At 40.6% G+C, this 18,492-nt stretch overlaps 1 protein-coding gene across 11 annotated transcripts in view; it reads right to left on the bottom strand.

Moving 5' to 3' along the window:
* The window catches only part of UNC5D (unc-5 netrin receptor D), a 564,646-nt gene that overhangs the window by 16,983 nt on the left and 529,171 nt on the right, over positions 1–18,492 (bottom strand). For all 11 annotated transcript variants that reach the window (XM_055295940.2, XM_055295946.2, XM_055295942.2 and 8 more), the window contains 2 exons: positions 13,083–13,247; positions 5,690–5,868 (listed from right to left, as the gene is read on the bottom strand). In XM_055295940.2, coding sequence (XP_055151915.1) covers positions 5,690–5,868; positions 13,083–13,247 — 344 coding nt within the window. The remainder of the gene's footprint in view (positions 1–5,689; positions 5,869–13,082; positions 13,248–18,492) is intronic.

Raw genomic sequence — 18,492 nt, 5'->3', positions numbered from 1 at the left:
AGACAGGAATCTTCTAAAATATCAGCCATGTAGCCTGTTTTAAGACTCACTTTCAAGATCCCTTGATGCTTGTTCATATCAATTCTATTTATTAAGAGGCAGGTTTTTAGGGTCAAGAACACTCTCCTGGCTAGGCATGGTGGCACACGCCTGTAATCTCAGCACTTTGGGAGGCCGAGGCAGGCGGATTACTTGAGGCCAGGAGTTCGAGACCAGCCTGGCCCACATGGTGAAACCCCATCTCTGCAAAAATACAAGTTAGCCAGGCGTGGTGTTTCATGCTTGTAGTCCCAGCTACTCTGGAGGCTGAGGCAGGAGAATCACTTGAACTCAGGAAGCAGAGGTTGCAGTGAGCCGAGATTGTGCCACTGCACTCCAGTGTGGGCAACAGAGAGAAAGACTCCATCTCAAAACAAACAAGCAAACAAAAAAGCCACTCTCCTGTCAAAGAGTTCATATCGTTCATTAGAGAAATATTTATTGAATAACCCCCAAGTAGATAGTCCTCTCTCAGTATGTTTAATTGCAATTAAAAAATAAAAAGTATCATAAAAAATACAAAGCACTATGGAAGTTTAGATATGGGGGAACACTTCTATGTAAAGCAGTTAGTTTCCAACATTTAATTTGTTAAGTCCTCTGCATTGCTCCCCACCACCTACCCCCTACATGACCAATTCGTTATTTCGCAGTTCTACCCAGCTACCAATCACAGGTGGCCAAGAGCATTGAAGTGGAGTTATTACAGCTCAATTTTCAGAATAAACGTGCAATCTCAGCTTTGAAATGCAGCAAGTATGAACTCTGAGTAATAGTCAAAGTTTGCTCACAGAATCTATAACTACAACTGTTATCTATGACATTCTTTGCTAGGCTGTGTAGCTTATTTAGCGTGATCCATATGCCAGGCAAGCGGCAAGGCCACCTGTGTTGCCAGTCGTACAGCACACACTCCTGACATTTCTCGCATTCTCATCGACTGCTAAGCTTTTAACTTTACATTCCCTGTCTTTTCCTTCCTATTCAGATCTAAGTAGAAACCTGATTGGCAAAAAGGCATATTATCATCAGTGACATTTGCATTTACCAAAAGGAGGGTAAGAAAACATTTTCACTGGCAATAAAGTAAAAGCAAATGTTTTCTTCCACTTGTTTTGAAAGTTTTCCTTAATGATTTGAGGGCAGTAGTTTTACTAGCTTTTAAACGCTTTTTGGAATTGAATGGAGGGGAAGAGTCAGGAGAAAGTGCAGTCACAAGATCGAGGTAGGTGAACTGCCTGAAGAGAATGACTGTGTACTCTGTGATCACCTTTTTCTGATCCCAGGGTTGATGAAATCCTAAGCCATGCATAGCTTTCTTTCTCAATAATGTTGGCATAGAGACAATTTTAGATTTCTGTGTATTAAAACATTTACTATCAGTTCTAGACTATATTATTTGGAATCATAGGAGAGCAAAGACAATGGTTTGGGGCTTTTACAATGGGAAGTTGTGACAGATTACATCCAAAAAATCCCTGTTGTCTTTGGGACAGTACTAAAAACAGAAAGGGAACTTGACAATTTCTGCAAAATATAATTAGCTAACAGAGTGCAAGGTGGCTGTGAGTAGTTTTCTTCTATTCTTCTTCTCCCAAGTATTTTGGTGGCCAGCTCTGCTGTAACCACACCAGCCTGAAGACAGAACTGAATGAGAAGGCCCTGTTAAAAGATTTCATTTTACTTTCTCAAATTATAAAAACATGCTTATTCAGACATACCGACATTGTCAGCTTTCTCAGTACTACTTAAAACAGGACATGAAGGCTGGTATTTTGGAAATGGCAGCCTCACACCCATTATTTGAAGGTTAGAATGTGTTTTCTAACCTGCAGAACCAAGAAAGCTTAGTTTAGTGTGATCATAGTAAATCCCCAAACACAAGAATGAAAATACCTAGAGCCCGTGCTCACCAGGTAACCGCACTTAGTGGTCTGCCCGTGAAGCCGGTGCTCTGTCTGCAGCCTGTACTCATCATCCTCCCTCTTTCTTTTCCTCCCTTCTTCCTTCACTTTAAGATACAGCCAATAACATCCTATGGAAGTTTTATTAAATCAAGGCAAATTCACTTAAATCAGGGGTCAGCAAACTGCAGACTGTAGGCCAAATAGGGGTCGTCTATTTCTGTGAATATAGCATACTGGCACACAGTCATATCTATTTGTTTACAGACACTCTCTGGCTGCTTTCCTGTTACAGCATCAGAGTTGAATGTTGCCGAGTAGTTGCGACAGATCCCATATGGCCTAAACTCTTTCCTGTCTGGTCCTTTACAGAAAAAATAAGTTTGCTGGCTCTTAGTTTAAATCATTTTCACTCCATGATTTGACTGTTTTTTGAGAGTAAAGCTAGAGATTAAAGAGAAAGGTAGGGAATGACACTCAGTGAAATTGATATGTTAACTGTATAAGGTTTTTCATTTATTTAGTATTATTGTTTTGAATCAGGGTCTTGCTCTGTCACCTAGGCTGGAGTGCAGTGGCGCAATCATAGCTCACTGCAGCCTCAAACTCCTGGGCTCAAGCAATCCTCCTGCCTCAGCCTTCCAAATAGCTGGGGCAAGAGGCATACACAACCATGCCAGGCTGGAGCGCAATGGCGCGATCTTGGCTCACCGCAACCTCCGCCTCCTGGGTTCAAGCGATTCTCTTGCCTCAGCCTCCAGAGTAGATGGGATTACAGGCACCTGCCACCATGCCCAGCTAATTTTTGTATTTTTAGTAGAGACAGGGTTTCACCATGTTGGTCAGGCTGATCTCGAACTCCTGACCTTGTGATCTGCCTGCCTTGGCCTCCCAAAGTGCTGGGATTACAGGCATGAGCCACCGCGCCTGGCTAATTTGTTAATTCTTTGTAGATACGGGGTTCTCCCTAAGTGCAGGCTGGTCTTGAACTTGTGGCCTCAAGTGACACTTCCACCTTGTCCTCCTACAGTGCTTGGATTACAGGTGTGAGCCGGGCTATATAAGATTTAAGGATAGAAGTAGATTCCATATATTCGTGCTATTCTAATTTGCTATGAATTGTGAAAATGTCAAAGGGGAAAAACTAGCATTTATTAAGAATCTACATATTCTGGGTTCTGTGTTAGAAATTTTCCATGAAATAGGTTATATGAATTATGTCAAAAAATTTTTCCTGGAGATGGGATCTTAGAGAAAAACAAAAACCAAGTAAACCAACAGCCACATGAGCACTCAGGTTTTATGGCCCCAGACACAGAAGGGGGCATTTGGCTCCAGGGTAGCCACTGAGTGCTCATTAGCGCTCAGATACAAAAGGTTGTTAAACTTAAGTCTCCCAGTTTGAAATGCATTTTCCCTACTGTGCAAGGTCAGAAACTGATGACTTCGGAGGTACTCCCTGTAGTTCTCTTATGTGTACTATAAATGGAGAATAAAATGTAACAAGGTAGGAGCATGTACATGCTCATTCAGCAAATTAATGACAGCATCTATGGGCACACAGGTACTTTGTGACAATTATCTTTTCTAAATGGTGACTTAAAAAATCATAAACTTTTATAGCCAGCATGAATTAGACTTAATATAGTTCAGATTCAATTGCATTTCTAGAAAAAGAAACACAGGGATAGTAAGTGACTCATTTAGGCAGACTGGTATTGGTAGCAGAACCAAGGCTCTCATGCAGATCTTCTGAGTCCCTGTTCACTGTTCTTTTTTAACCGTGTTATGTTTTCTGGGTTCATTTTTCATTTTTGGATCCATGTTGATCAGAAAGGGAAATTGACACAGTCATCGTGTTCACTGATTATAGACAAGACATCTCATCTTTTGTCAGAGTTGCTGGGAAATATTCAATCTAATTTTTTTCCCCTGTACACTCATACATTTTTGTTTCTTTCGTTTTCAATATATGCCTTTTCAAACATATGTCTATTCTTTTCGGGCTTGCCTGTCTCTGTAAATTCAGTTTTCTCTTGCAATATAATGCCTCCGTATTGACTTTCCTCTCTGAGCCTGACTGACTTCTAGTTGCACCCTTCGTTCTTGGCTTCTGGATCCCTTTTGAAACAGAGAGCAGCACTCCATCCCTTCTTGGCAGACATCTACCCCCCCTTTCAGAGAAGAAAGAGTCAGGTAGGATGTCTGTGAAAATAAAGAACCAAAAATGAAAATGACAGAGCAAGCCAAACAGTAAGAAAATAAAGCTTTGCCTGAAAGAAAAAAAAATAGTACCAAAGGAAAGAGAAATACAATGGTTCTGGCAAAATATATTCTCTTTTCTGCTCATTTTGGGGGCATGCAGAAGGCTTACAGGGAGAGGAGATGTTATTTTTCAGTGCAGGGATGCTGTGTATCCCTCCAGATGAGCCCAAACCTGCCTGGCCATCAGTGTTGCTCTGGAGAGCATCACCGCTGCCTGTCTCATCTAAAGTAATAAAGCCCATTATGGATCTCTTTATTCTACTCTCAACTACAAATGTTAGTGCAGTAATGAGCAGTGTCAGTTTTAGCAGCATGTTCATTCACGGTGCCTAGGCAAGCTTTTGCTTATTTCACATCCTCTGGCTTCAGACCCAAAAGTTATCTTCTTTTTTTTTTTTTTTTGAGACAGAGTCTCGCTCTGTCACCCAGGCTGGAGTGCAGTTGCGCAATCTTGGCTCACTGCAAGCTCCGCCTCCCGGGTTCACGCCATTCTCCTGCCTCAGCCTCTCGGAGTAGCTGGGACTACAGGCGCCCGCCACCGCGCCCGGCTAATTTTTTTTTTTTTTTATATTTTTAGTAGAGATGGGGTTTCACCGTGGTCTCGATCTCCTGACCTCGTGATCCGCCTGCCTCGGCCTCCCAAAGTGCTGGGATTACAAGCGTGAGCCACCGCGCCCGGCCAAGTTATCTTCAAACTTCTTTTTTTCCTATTCAGGCAATCGATTTTGTAGGTTGAGCATGTCCTCATTAAGGATTAAAGAATGCTTAGGGTTACCCGACAGTAGAAGGGAGATGTGAGAAATTTGCTTGTTTGTTTCTGTATCACCGGCTTAAGAAAGTGCTCTGTTCACTCACGATCTCCAAGATAACATAGTCTGCCCATTTGGGTGACCCAATTAGCAAACCTAGAGATGGTACCAGAACCAAAGTAGGGATTTTCTATAATGTTGCAAAAGGCAGAATGGGGGGTAGCAGGAAATGTCACACAGGGTGTCTTTTTTTTTTTTTTTTTTTTTTTTTTTTTTTTTGAGCAGGATCTTACTCTGTTGCCCATGCTGGAGTGCAGTGGTGCAATCTTGGCTCACTGCAGCCTTGACCTCCCAGGCTCAAGTGATCCTCTCACGTCAGCCTCGCAGGCAGCTGGGATTACAGGCATGCACCACCACGCCCAGCTAATTATTTATATTTTTTGTGGAGATGGGGTCTCGCCATGTTGCCCAGGCTGGTCTTAAACTTCTAGGCTCAAGCCATTTGCCCGCCTCGGCCTCCCAAAGTGCTGGGATTTCAGGCGTGAGCCACCACGCTTGGCCTACTGTTATTTTCTTGCTCTTTCCCCACTTACTTAGTGGGAACACACATGAAATATGGCCAGAGGAACTCATAAAAATATTAGGGCTCAGAAACTACATGGTTTCACTTAGCCCACTTTATGTTTCCAAGTTCTGTTAGTAACATCGTCTTCCAGAAGCGTCCCCAATTACCTGTTGATGCTGTTTTTCTGTGCTAACATCTGCCAGTCCTTGCCTTTGGCATTGGGGGTATCAAATGTAGCACAAATCCGCTGTCTGATGGAGTAGGGAATTTTGAAGGCTTTGGGGCCAGTCTGTGCAGGGAAAGTGCTGTCCTCTTGTGCGAAGAAAGTGATGGTTTCTCGTTCACTCTATAAACAAAATAAGGAATGCATGATCAGATCATCTGAAAGCAGTCCTGATCAACACTTATTTTTTAAGAAAATCTGGGTTAACACACATGCACAAAATGCTTGCCTGTTGTGATGGACTCTATAAAATACGTTGATAAGTTCTCCTTTCTTCTAAGATAGCAAAGAACTTCTCTAGTAGCCTAATAAATTGTGTACTGGAAATTTACAACAGCCTCTTCCACTCAGGGGAGTCACAATCACTAGCTTCCAGCATTAAAAGAGCTGTCAGAGGCTGGGCATGGTGCCTCATGCTTGTAATCCCAGCACTTTGGGAGGCTGAGGCGGGTGGATCACCTGAGGTCAGGAGTTCGAGACCAGCCTCACCAACATGGTGAAACCCCATCTCTACTAAAAATACAAAGAATTAGCTGGGCCTAGTGGCAGGCGCCTGTAATCGCAGCTACTTGGGAGGCTGAGGCAGGAGAATCACTTGAACCTGGGAGGTGGAAGTTGCAGTGGGTTGAGATCCCGCCATTGCACTCCAGCCTGGGCAATAAGAGCGAAACTTTGCCTCAAACAAAAAAACAAAACAACAAAAAAAACTGTCAGGTGAGAGCAGAATTAGACTCTTTTCTGCTTGTTTTGGCTCTCAGGCATAGCTCTAGAATCAGCAGGAAGAAGCTACCAAATGACAGATTTCAGTTCAGCATGAGGAATGACCCTCTGATAGTCATAACTGACTAATGGTGAATGGGCTGATCAAAGGAGCTGACTAGGAAATGCCTTGTAGGAAAGCTACAAGGGTATGATTGTATGTTGATTACCTCTAATTTTGTTTTTTTCCCAAGTCCTAAAGTTGTGTGATTTTATAATAAGTATCTTTATTTCAAAATTAAATGTTTCAGAATTAAATTGCTTTGGTATAACAGAGCCAGCCTTGAGTCAGAGTAACATATAGACCAGCCTGTATAGTGGTATAATCAGGAAGGCTCCTGCCTGCCTGCCTGCTTCTGGTTTAAAGCTGTCCAATAAGAATTTGTCATTTCACTATTAATCCTTACATCCAACATGAAATCCCACAGAAATGTGCCAGGCTGCAGTGGTTGCTAATAAGTTTAGGTGGACTAACAGAATGTTAAGGACTGAAAAATATCCAGTTGAATCACTTCCGTGATTATAAGACAAAAGGGACTCTGCTGATGTAATTAATGTCCCTAATCAGTTATCTGAATCAATTAAGAGATTTTTCTGGGTGGGCCTGACCTAATCAGGTGGTCCTCAAATGAGAAGAGATAGCTCTTGTCTGGAGGCACCTTTTCTTCTAGCCTAGAGGAAAGCATACAGCCAGTCTGTGAGCTTCCTATAGAGGGGATCACGTGTCTGGGACCTGTGGGTGGCTTCTGGGGGCTGAGACTGACCTCTGGCCAACAGCCAGCAAGAAAATGGGGACCTTAGTCCTAAAGCAACAAGGAACCAAATGGTGCCAACCTTAGAAAAGGACTCTGAGCTCCAGATGAGAACATGTCCTGGCCAACACTTTGGTGACATAATAGATAAGTGTTGTTTTATGCTTCTAAATTAGTGGTAGTTTGTTATGTAGCACAGAAAACTAATCCAAGGGGTAAGTAAAGCATCAGATCTGGGATTGAGTTAAGGGACTAGTTAGAACTGTTTAAACTCCAAGAAGCTGTCCCTTTGCCTTAGAAACTTGCCTGTTGTGCTGCCCTCCAAGTCCACACATGCCCTTCCTTCCCTCCCTGAAATCCTGCCCTGATGCCTCTTCCAATTGTTAAATGTCTTCCTAATGTGGGCACCAAAACCATGATGGCCTTTTTCAGCTAGCAGCCGGGCTCACATGAGTAAAAACTATCAGGCTTGGTAGGTTGAAAATAGAGTTCTTAAATCTGTTAATTGAGAAAACTGGTTGATAACAGAAATTTCACTAGTGATTGATAATGATTTTTGTCTTTCTGTAGCTATTTAACACAGTTGCATTTTGAGGGCTCTGTTTTTGGAAACACAGTGCCTTAATCCACCAGTTCCAAAAGGATATCTCAGAAGAGATTCTAAGAAATGGCAGTTAAATGGTCACACACATGTGAGAAATGCTGCATATCACAAGCTTTTCTTGGAACCTCAAAGTACATGTTATTATATTAAACAGATTCTACTTACTGGTTTTAGTTATGTTCCTGGAATATTTTAAAACAATACTCATCAAAACTATTCCAGTATTTGAGGTTATCATATTATAATAGAAAAGAGCATGGTTTTTGGAAGCAGAAAGACCTCACTTTGGAGTAAAACTGAACACTTCCTAGTTTAGTGACCTTGGATGCTACCTTATTTATCTCAGCCTCAACTTCCTAATCAGTTATTTTGCATTTGTATAGACTCCATAGAAGTTATGAAACCTGGAAAAATTCACCCATGTAAGTTTGTGACAGAGGTGAAACTAGAATTCTGACATCCAACAACTACACCAGTACTTATTTCACTATAGCACCGTGTTTCAAGACAAGTGCCAAGAAATCTACAGTGCTGGGTGGTTAAGGAAAACGTTCTCTGAGTACAGTAGGCAAGACTTCATGGAGGAGGCATTTGAGTTGGCCTGAAAGATAGGTAGGCATTGACTGAGTAGAAATTAGGTGGATAGGTGGTTATTCCAGGCACAGTGGACAATTCTGTTCTGATATATTGAATGGTTATAAAATGAACCTACTCAGCTTCTTCCTGCTTAAACTAGGTTACAAGATACATCATTTTTACCATGGTTTGTAAAATTTCTTCTAGTCTCTAAAAATGCAAATCAAGTAGGAATAGTGTCCTTGCATATTTTCTGACTTAAGACTATGATAGAAACTAGAAGCAGAATTTTTTTTAATTCTATACAAGTTAACATGGTAGCTGTCATTGTCAATGCCAAAGACGTGGCTTATCAATGAAACTGAAAACACTGGAAGTGTCCATGCTAAAGGATCCCAAGGGACAGAATTGGCCTCTGAAAGCCCTCATGGCATCTATAAATTGTTGACCGAGCTCTCTTTTCACTGTGGGCGGAAGAAAAACCACCTTGATGCATGATATCTTCAGAGAAAGCTGAACAAGGTGGTCTTATTTGAAGGTGAATAAAGTATTATATGAGATTGAGTCTAACAATAAGTAACTTTTCAATTTACTACACATTAGTAAGTGGGTCCCCATTTCCCTCTTAAAGTTTTCAAATTTAAATATTTTCCAGGCATAAGGATGACACTTTATGTGACATTTATGATGCATTCTAAAAGACATCTGGGCCAAGTAATAAGAATACTGTAGATACATCACATTTTCTGATTGTTTAAATTAAATATGCAGAGGAACAGTAGATTTTCATGCTCTGCACATCTGAGATAAGCAGCTGCTACCTGGTAAGCTAAGCGAGTTGTAAATCAATGAGAAATTCCAGCTATTCTGTCTGTTGTAACAGACAAATTATCCCCCAACTTCCAACACTTTTGGAAGAAAGATAAGAGAACTGCTTGAAGGGAAAATTGTAACATGCAAGATTCCTTTAAGTTGTTTATATTGAAGAAAAGATTCTTTAATAATGTTACATTAATAAGGAATGATGAAATAAATTACTTGCGAATTCTTCCTTTCTCTTCAATATTTGCAAAATTGTTTTATTCCAGTCTGCAATTTTAGACTGTTGATACTGTTGCTTTATAGAGTATCGGTTGGCAATAATCATTAGGTAATTCAATAGGGTTAAATTTAAGGGGAACAACTTGCTTCCAAAGACTGATACAATAATGACCACTCTAAAGAGTAAAAAAGATATATTATCTTGGTCACAAAAATAACTTTTAAGTGTGAAGGTGATATGACGGACTGGGTTTATTTGAAAAATCACTTAGATCAGAGGCATGAAGGGATATGTCAGGGATGAGGCTGAACATGAAGGATCAAATGCCTTCAATGAGGATGATTATTGCATTGACTTAAACATTTAAAGCAGTATTTACAATAGATATTAATATTTAAAAATCAATATTTAAAGTATTTTATATATCTTAAATCTTGAGCCTATATAAAATGTTAATTATATAAATATATCTTACTAATGTATTAAACCACCTAAATGTCTTTTTCTGCCTAGGGGACATGAAGTATGATGCGCTTTAAAAATTGATCTATTATTCCTAACTCACCGACAGAGACCTGGGTCTAGAATGTATCCTGCACCTCCCCAGGTCATCCCAATTTCTCAGCACTTTCTGCGTCTTCACTTTTGCTGGAACCATTTACCAAAAAATTAAGTCATTTTAGGGAAAAGAGGACAGTTTTCTTTTCTTTTTGAGACGGAGTCTCTGTCACCCAGGCTGGAGTGCAGTGGTGTGATCTCGTATCACTGCAACCTCTGCCTCCTGGGTTCAAGCAATTCTCCTGTTTCAGCCTCCCAAGTAGCTGGGACTACAGGCACCCACCACCACTCCCGCCTAATTTTTTGTATTTTTAGTAGAGATGGGGTTTCACCATGTTAGCCAGGATGGTCTTGGTCTCCTGACCTTGTGATCCGCCTACCTCAGCCTCCCAAAGTGCTGGGATTACAGGCTTGAGTCACCGCACCCAGCCAAGAGGACAGTTTTTATGCATTATATGTATCATCAGATGCGTGTCTTTCCTGTGAGTCAGACAATCCCAGGATTAAATGGGTTTGAGCAATCATTCAACCAAGACATCCATTTGTAGGCAGAGCTACACGTAGGATCTCTATTATAGAATGAACAATTCTAGTCCATCACACAAATGGTTACATCCCATCCTTTCTTCTTTTGAAGAAAGAACTTCTCAGTTTTCATATACTTTCAGGTACTGGAAGACAAAATTTCTGGTGCTGTGATGTTTGTCACTAGTACCTGAGTCCCTGAAGGGAAGCCATACTGTGAAGAAGGCCCACAGTTAAGGCTAATCCATTAGATGGCCTTGACTGGGGTCCAGAAGTAGTGCAGTGGAGTAGTCAGACTTTGATCTTGAAGTCAGGTCTCTGAGTTGGGTACTGTGGCTCTACTCCCTTATGAGTTCCATGATCTTTGATCTTGGACAAGAAAGTTGATGCCTTTGAGACTTTTATAGCATGTAAAATTGTGATAGTACTAATACTTAACCCACAGAGTTTTGATGGTTGTATGACAAATACGAAAGCAAATGAAATGATACCTGAAATATAGTGGCTTACAAAAGTTATTAGTCGTCTTCTGACACAGAAAATGAGAGCAAATTAGACTTGTCTAAAAAATACAGTTTATACAAAGTGAAGATGACAACCTGGGCCAAATTCTGCAGCAATGCTTAAAGCAATTAATAAAGTGATCCTTGAAAGGATCAAAGGGTTAATAAAGCCTCTAAAATGCAGCAGCCCTCAAATTGGATGACTATAGACTAACAATAAATATTGAAATATTATTCTCATACTTGCCTCTCATTATCAAGAGATATTATGATGTTATCTTCTACAAGGCATTTCTAAGTGACTGTAAACTTGTGAAGCATTAGAAAAGAAATTGGGGAGTAAACAATAAGGTTGTGTTTATTAGCTAATTTTCCTTTCGAGTACTTTAAGAATTATTAAGCAAGGAGCAAAAATACCTATCATATTCCTCTTACATAAATGTCCTGTAATAGCACAAGTTGATCACCAATATCTGGATGCCTTTACAAACAATAACCTTTAAACCTGAACTCTTATTGGCCTGTTAACGGACATCTAGGGCAATTTGGAAGAGAGGGATCTTTTATGTTACGCCTTTTCATGCGTCCTTCTGAATACCAGCTCTTCTTGGATTTTTTGTTTTTATTTTTAAAGCCTTCCTACAATTTTTATTTTACTTTGCAATGTATCGTGTGAAATATACCAACGCTGTTCGAGAAAGAGCCCCTAAAAATATCCTACCCCAGGTTTTCAGATCTACCTTCTCTGTCAAAACTACTTGAGCACATAATGCTAATTGGCAATAATGAATGCAAATACTGCATAAACATGTCAGTTAAGACAGCTATCAATTTTAAGGCACAATCCTTTGGAAAGCCATCTACTCTTCAGAAAAACTATTTGGGGAATTAGCAATGCTCATTTTGCATAAACAATGAATTCAAATGAGAATAGAGAGAAGGAATAATGTTATACAGCTATAAATTTTCCAGGAAAAAACCTTGAAATTGAATTGTAGGTATATAAATATGTTCAATCTTCTGCCAAGCCTAAATTTATAAATATATATTTATATATTAATAAATGCATGTATGTATGTATATGTATATATTTATTTATTTTATAAGTGAAAAACAAAAAATGTATGTTTTCCTACACTAGCCTGTAATGACCTGGAAACTGACAAACAAAAGCATCACAATCCCTCTGCTAATCTCCCTCAGGAAGGATGGCTGTTGTCTACTTTATAAGCTCATGTTCAAAGCCATGAAGTCACCTAGTGGTTTAGGACAAATTGGAGCCATGCTGGAAAGCAGATGTCTTTTTGCAAAAGTTCTCCAGTGAATCCTCCCTTGACTGCTACTTTAACTCTACGTTCCAATACTGATTTGACCTGGACAAAGTCCTTTCTCTCTTTGCACTTCTATTTCCTTACCTTATAGAATGAGGTCCTTCTTATATTATTGTATTGTCCTGTCCTCCTTATATTATCGTATTGGAAGGGAGTAATGGAAATGTGGATGTACAGAATTCTGAGCCTGGGGAGCATGAGAAACAGTAAGACAGGGAGTCCCATCCCTGGAGATAAAATAACACATATAGGGCAACTGACTTCTGGAAAACTAGTCAGAACCAGCAGAAAAACAGTCTGAGGGTGGCTTTGTGCCTCTTTGTGGCATGTGTCTCAACTGTACCATCTAGCTTCAGTCTATAATGAATCTCAGCTGGTAATCCAAGCCTGCTGTGGAATAAGACTTCTTGTGATTTTTGTGTATCAAAGCCTGGTACCAGTTCCTTCCCCAGAGGTGCCTTCACAGTCTAAGCTCTCTGATGGGTTGAGTTCCCTTGCCCAGGGGGAAGTTTAGTTCAATCCTCGGCATGAGATAAAGCTTATTTTCCCTCATCAGTAATGAAGATGAAGAGTTTGTGCATTTTGAAGCTCTTTCAGAACCTGAATAGCATGGCTGGTAGGTATAGCTTTATTATTCTTACCGTCCTTCAGAAAGGGGGTCAAATGACCTGTAGATCAAGGACTCACCTCTAGGATTGATGTCTGCACTTGGAGGATCTGTTCATGGCCTTTGAGCTGCCGAATGCAGATTTTGCAGGACAGCTGGGTGGTGGTGGGCGTGTAACGCTCCAGGGAGAAGGCACAGTGCAGGGGCTGCCGGTTACTGCACCACACGCGGGAGAACGGGACTTCCTGCAGGGGAGATGGAAAGAAGGGATGGTGTGCAGAGCCCAGCTGAGATGAACTAGAACAGGACAGACTTAATAGCAATGATGATGATGATGATGATGACAACAATGATGATGAGGACAATCACAGCAGAGATAATTGCCTAGGCAGCTTTAGTGGAATGGTTGTAAAAATAATGTTCCAGCAAATGCCAAGCAGCACAAATGTAATTAATGTCAATTCCAATTGATAACATTTGAATTCCAAAACCGCACTGCAAGAGCTCAGATTTCACTTGGTGACACACAATTAGAAAGAATATCATCAAAAATTATCATTTTCATTCCCCACTTAGAAAATATTTTCCTTTGGAAGACTCCTGTGGGCCATGCTTCTACTTCGGTCTGGGGTAGGATGTTATCTTTTCACTTACGTAAAAATTATGCTAAGGAACTGATTGGCCAGAACTTAACTCCATACCACAAACTCATGCAGAATTGTGAGAATACAATATTGCTAATGTATCCAACATAAAAATTAATACCTAGTGTAAAATCACACACATAAACACACAGCCAGGGAGAGAAAGAGGGAGGAAGGAGGGGAGAGAGACAGACAGACACACATACAGGGCCTCCCCAGAGTGATCTAGTTTGTCAGTTCTTCATTTGCTCAATTTGTCCATTCAACTATAATGTATAAAGTGCCTGCTAATGACCAGACACTGTACTAGGTAAACAATAAGAAACAATAACAGATTCAATCCCCTACTCTCAGGGGACATATGGACAACTGAGAGGCAAAAATACCTTTTAGTAAATGAGGAGGGAAATTATAAAATCTATAGGTTACTCATTTTTCCTAGTATTAGCCAGTGCTTGCTACCAGACTGTGACTAATATGAAGTAGAAGTTAGTCGCTGAAATTTTTTCATGTACTAAAAAGTCTCTCTCCTTTCTACTCAAATGTGGCTTGGCCCTTGGCAATGACCACATATGCCTCTAGTGATCCTCACGGTCACTTTTTTCTCTATTTCTCACCTTATTAGTTTGCTCCTTTACCTGTTGCTAAAAATAAAATTTTCTGCAATATCAGAACTGAAAGGTGGCAAGACATGTATCAAGTCTGGAAGTTTGGAACCCTGAACTATGACTGGTGATGAAGCCAGCATGTGTCATGAGACTAAAGAACATGATTGAAATTACCTGTTCCCTTTCAGAAGCTATGAGTTACCTAGTTATTCGCAAGCCCTTATGTGCACACTTGTTTGGATACCTTGCTTCCTAATTTTCTCTATAGAAAGCCTCACAGATTTTTATTTTGGATACTTTCTGGTGGACTCAGGAAGGAGGGATGGATGGACTTTAGATTGTTGTGAACTTGAAGAGAGGAGAGCCAGCTTTAAGGAAGTATGAAATAACAAAATCAAATATTCTATCATGCATCTTAGCAATAAACTGTGTGTTGTTTTGTTTGTTATTAATCCTGAACCAAAAGAAAAGTGGAATTTCAAGAAGGATGTAGAGAAGGTATATAGGCGGGAAACCATCTGGCATTTCACGGACTTCATTCCTGTGCAAGAAGTGGGCTGTTAGTATGGAACTCCATCTTTGCCATTCTCTGTTCTTCCCCATGTGGAAGGGGCTGGAAGCCTAAAACCTAAATTTTATAGACCCCCTGCTGGCAGGAGTTCACATTTCCATTCTGCCCACAAGAGGCGCTCATGCTAGATTTGGAAGGGAGAGGAAATGCAGAAGCCATCACTGCCCCCCTAACATCAGCAGGCAGATCCAAAGGCTTCAACTGACAGCCCAAGAAAGGTGTGCAGGGGCTTCTGGACATTCACTGGAGAATCTACTGCTTCAGTGCTGGTGCACTTTCCTGAAATTCCTGACCTGACTGGTTTTCTAATACCACTAGTAGCTTTCTCTGACCTTGGCTCTCTACAGAGGTTTTGTAATCACATAAATCCCTTGATTAAATTGCCCCTCGGTTGAAATGTCTTGAGTGCCTTCTATTTTCTTGACTAAAACAATTCTTGATTTGAAGACATTATTTTAGAAATACATGTGAGTTGGGCAACCCTGAAAGGGGCTACTACTGAGTTCCAGAGGGAGGCTATCGTCTGGGGAAAATGCTGGAAGAGGCACCAAGCTAATGATCACTAAGGATGCTTTTCATTGGAGGACAACTTGCTTCTACCATCAGCTGACAACACATGTCCGTTTAATGGTATCGCTTTCCCACTTTCTTCTAATACAAAAACATTTTACTTATGATCTCTTTTCTTCCTGTGGTAGATCCTGCAGCAGAGGGCATTTCTGATTGGTGGGGCCTCCTGGCAATGCCTACAGGAAGTCATTTTCTCTAAAATACTCCAAATGACTTTTCACTTGTATCATCATATGCACTTAGAAGGTCTGCCATTTCTCCTTGTTATCTAGTGTGATTCTTTTCCTAATTCTCCTGCGCTTTGTTCCACTTTGTAAACCATGGGCAGCCCTTCCTCCACATCTCAGCCTCCTACACTTCTCTGCCTACTGTACTGTTCAAGATCCCATCTGCTCACACATGCCCCAACTGCCATCTCTCTATGAAGGACTCCAGAAACATCATCTTTGGTATTTATCTCATTATCCTCAATTCCTGGCATTATACCCCTAAGCACTACAAACAAACAATCTTGTTTGGTCTTTACTTCTCTGGCAAATTTAACTTTTGGAAACTGATTGCCATCATCTCTCTGCCGTTGTTCTTCTCCTCTAATATTCTGGTTTCCATTATGCTTCCAGTATGGCTGACTCTGGTCACCTACTCCCAGTCTTCCTGCCTTCAAGCTCTACTACATAGAGCAAATGAGGGGGTTGGGGCTTAATGGGAGAGGGAAATAGCTCAGGAAAACAGAAAGCAAAGCAGAAAGCAGCTGATTGGGATTATTCAGGGAATAGCATTATGGTCTCTTTTTTACACCTCTAATGATTGGGGGCAGGCAGTGATGTGACCAGGCCACCTAGGAACTCTGCATTTATTAGATGAGTCCTTTGCTTGGGGGACCACAGTGGTCCTTTGATCAGCCCGCTGTGTGAAACTCTGTCTTCTGCCTGGCCTTCAAGGGCTTCCACCATTTCTTGCCCTATACTTGTTCTCTCCATTCTTATTTTTATTAGCCCTCAAATAAACTCTCTTCTCCAAACCAGTGAATTTTTGTAGAGTTGCTTTGCACTATGCGCTTCCATGAAAGTAACCGTAACGTAGCACTCTGGAGTTCACAGGTACTTTTGCCTAAGGTGGTTTTACCCAGCTAAGCTAAGTAGGAGATTTTTGTTTCCTAAAATTGAAATTTGAGTTATTATAGTGTAATGCAAGCACTTGGACTTCAGGGCTAGACAAAGAACTGTGCTCAAGCTCCAGCTCTTAAGCAAATGTACGTTTTCTGCAATTTGATTTGAATCCTTGGTAATACTTGCCTTCCAAAAAAAAAAAAAAAAAAAAAAAAAGGCACTGACCACTCATTTAAAAGGGTCTTCTCTGGTATCATTTGCTAAATTCTCTGTATTTTCTCCTAAAAACACTGGAAGAAATATAAAAGAGTAATGCCTACTGCAGAGATAGTTTTTCCTTGCAGAAAGACATGAGAATTTGCACCAAAAAACAATAAAACAAAAACCCTCTTTTCCATTCCATTGAACACAATCCAAACATTTAAAAAATCTGATTTTAAGACAGTATCAAGGGAATATTTTTTATTGTTGACTTGAGTAGCAGCTGCCAATAGCATTCAACAAAACATTTAAAAATAATAGAATTAGAACCACCGTGATTAGTGTGTTTTCAGGGCAATCATCTTCACTTTCATTTATTCAAAAAACAAAAACAAAAAACGCCAACGAGCTCGCTGAGCTGAGAGGAATTATGTGGAAAGTAATATGGGAGGAGAAAGTGTAGCAAAGTTATGGGTGTTTAAAGAATTCCGGAAATGTTTTCATTTTGACTCCTATTATAATTAGGTTCTTAGCAGATGGAGAGAATGTAAATCATATCTTAGCAGGAGACAGACACTGGGTTCTCCAAGATACATAGCATGCTGGAAAGACAGCTGCTTTTACCCCAGGGAGGTGACAACTTGACTTTGTGTTTTGTTGGCTTTTAAAAATAATTTATCGTATTATGTTTATTACAGCTCCCCTACCCCACAGCCAGCAAGGAATAAAGGAAAGTGATTTAGGAGCTCTCAGGTCCCAGCAAGGAATAAAAGAAACTTATTTAGGTGCTCTCAGGTCCCATAACCTATTGAAAGAATAGATTTACCTCCCAGAGGAGGGTTGCTAATTCTACAGAGGCAAAAATCACATATTCCTAATGTGGTAGAGTCTTAGGGACTGACAAGAAAATGGGAAATAATGAATTGTTTACTTGGAGAGACTAGCATCGTGGGCCTCAGGTTTTCTTTGAACCAATGTCAGTGGCTGCTACCATAATGAGATCTCAGAAGAGCTGACATAGCCTTTCCTACTTCTCACCCAATATACCTGGCTTCATAAGTAATGACATCCATAAATTGTAATCCTCCAGAACCTAAACCAACAAGATTTAAGATCTAGTTGGTCCTTCAATATACAGGCTCTCATTGCATATCTCAGGGCCCAACCTTGAACTCACACCATTCTAAAAACATTTCTCATGCAGTTTGTTGGTGTCTGATAGGGAAAACATTGTATGCACTGGGTACGTCCCTAGCTTGAACTTTTCTGGGAAATTCTACCACCTTCCCAGAAGAAAACAGGGAAGTTTCCTAGTAGAGGAGGGTTTGGGTACCAATTGTAATATGTCAGCTCCCAGATTCCTGATTTGAAGTTAGTTAGAGAGGGAGATTCACCAATTGAAGGAGAGACCTATAAATGATGTCAGGAATAGTGTGATTTTCTCTTTCCACAATAGCTCTCTGGGGTAGAAAGAAATAGGCCCTGTTGTTAGTTCCTAACCACTAAGCCCTAATGAAAAGCCATTCTCCATTATCCACGCCAAGTTTGTCAGTGCACATGATGTTCTACATGAGGTTCAAGTAGGCTGAACACAAACCCTCCCCTAAGTGCTTACATCTAATGCCCAGAGCAAACACAGCATGGTCATTAAGCCAAGCACAATATGCATTCACAGAAGCTGAGGGATTTCAACGATGAGAGGGGCAAGGGAATTGGTGGTAGGGGTGATGAAGAGAAAGGAGGAATAGAGCGGAAAGCCATTTGGGGTAAGAAAAATGAAGTGGAAA

The sequence above is a fragment of the Symphalangus syndactylus genome, chromosome 10 (assembly GCF_028878055.3).
Source record: "Symphalangus syndactylus isolate Jambi chromosome 10, NHGRI_mSymSyn1-v2.1_pri, whole genome shotgun sequence".
Classification (NCBI taxonomy): Eukaryota; Metazoa; Chordata; class Mammalia; order Primates; family Hylobatidae; genus Symphalangus; species Symphalangus syndactylus.
The sequence above is the reverse complement of the archived record's forward strand: the minus strand, read 5'-3'. Positions and strand labels throughout refer to the sequence as shown.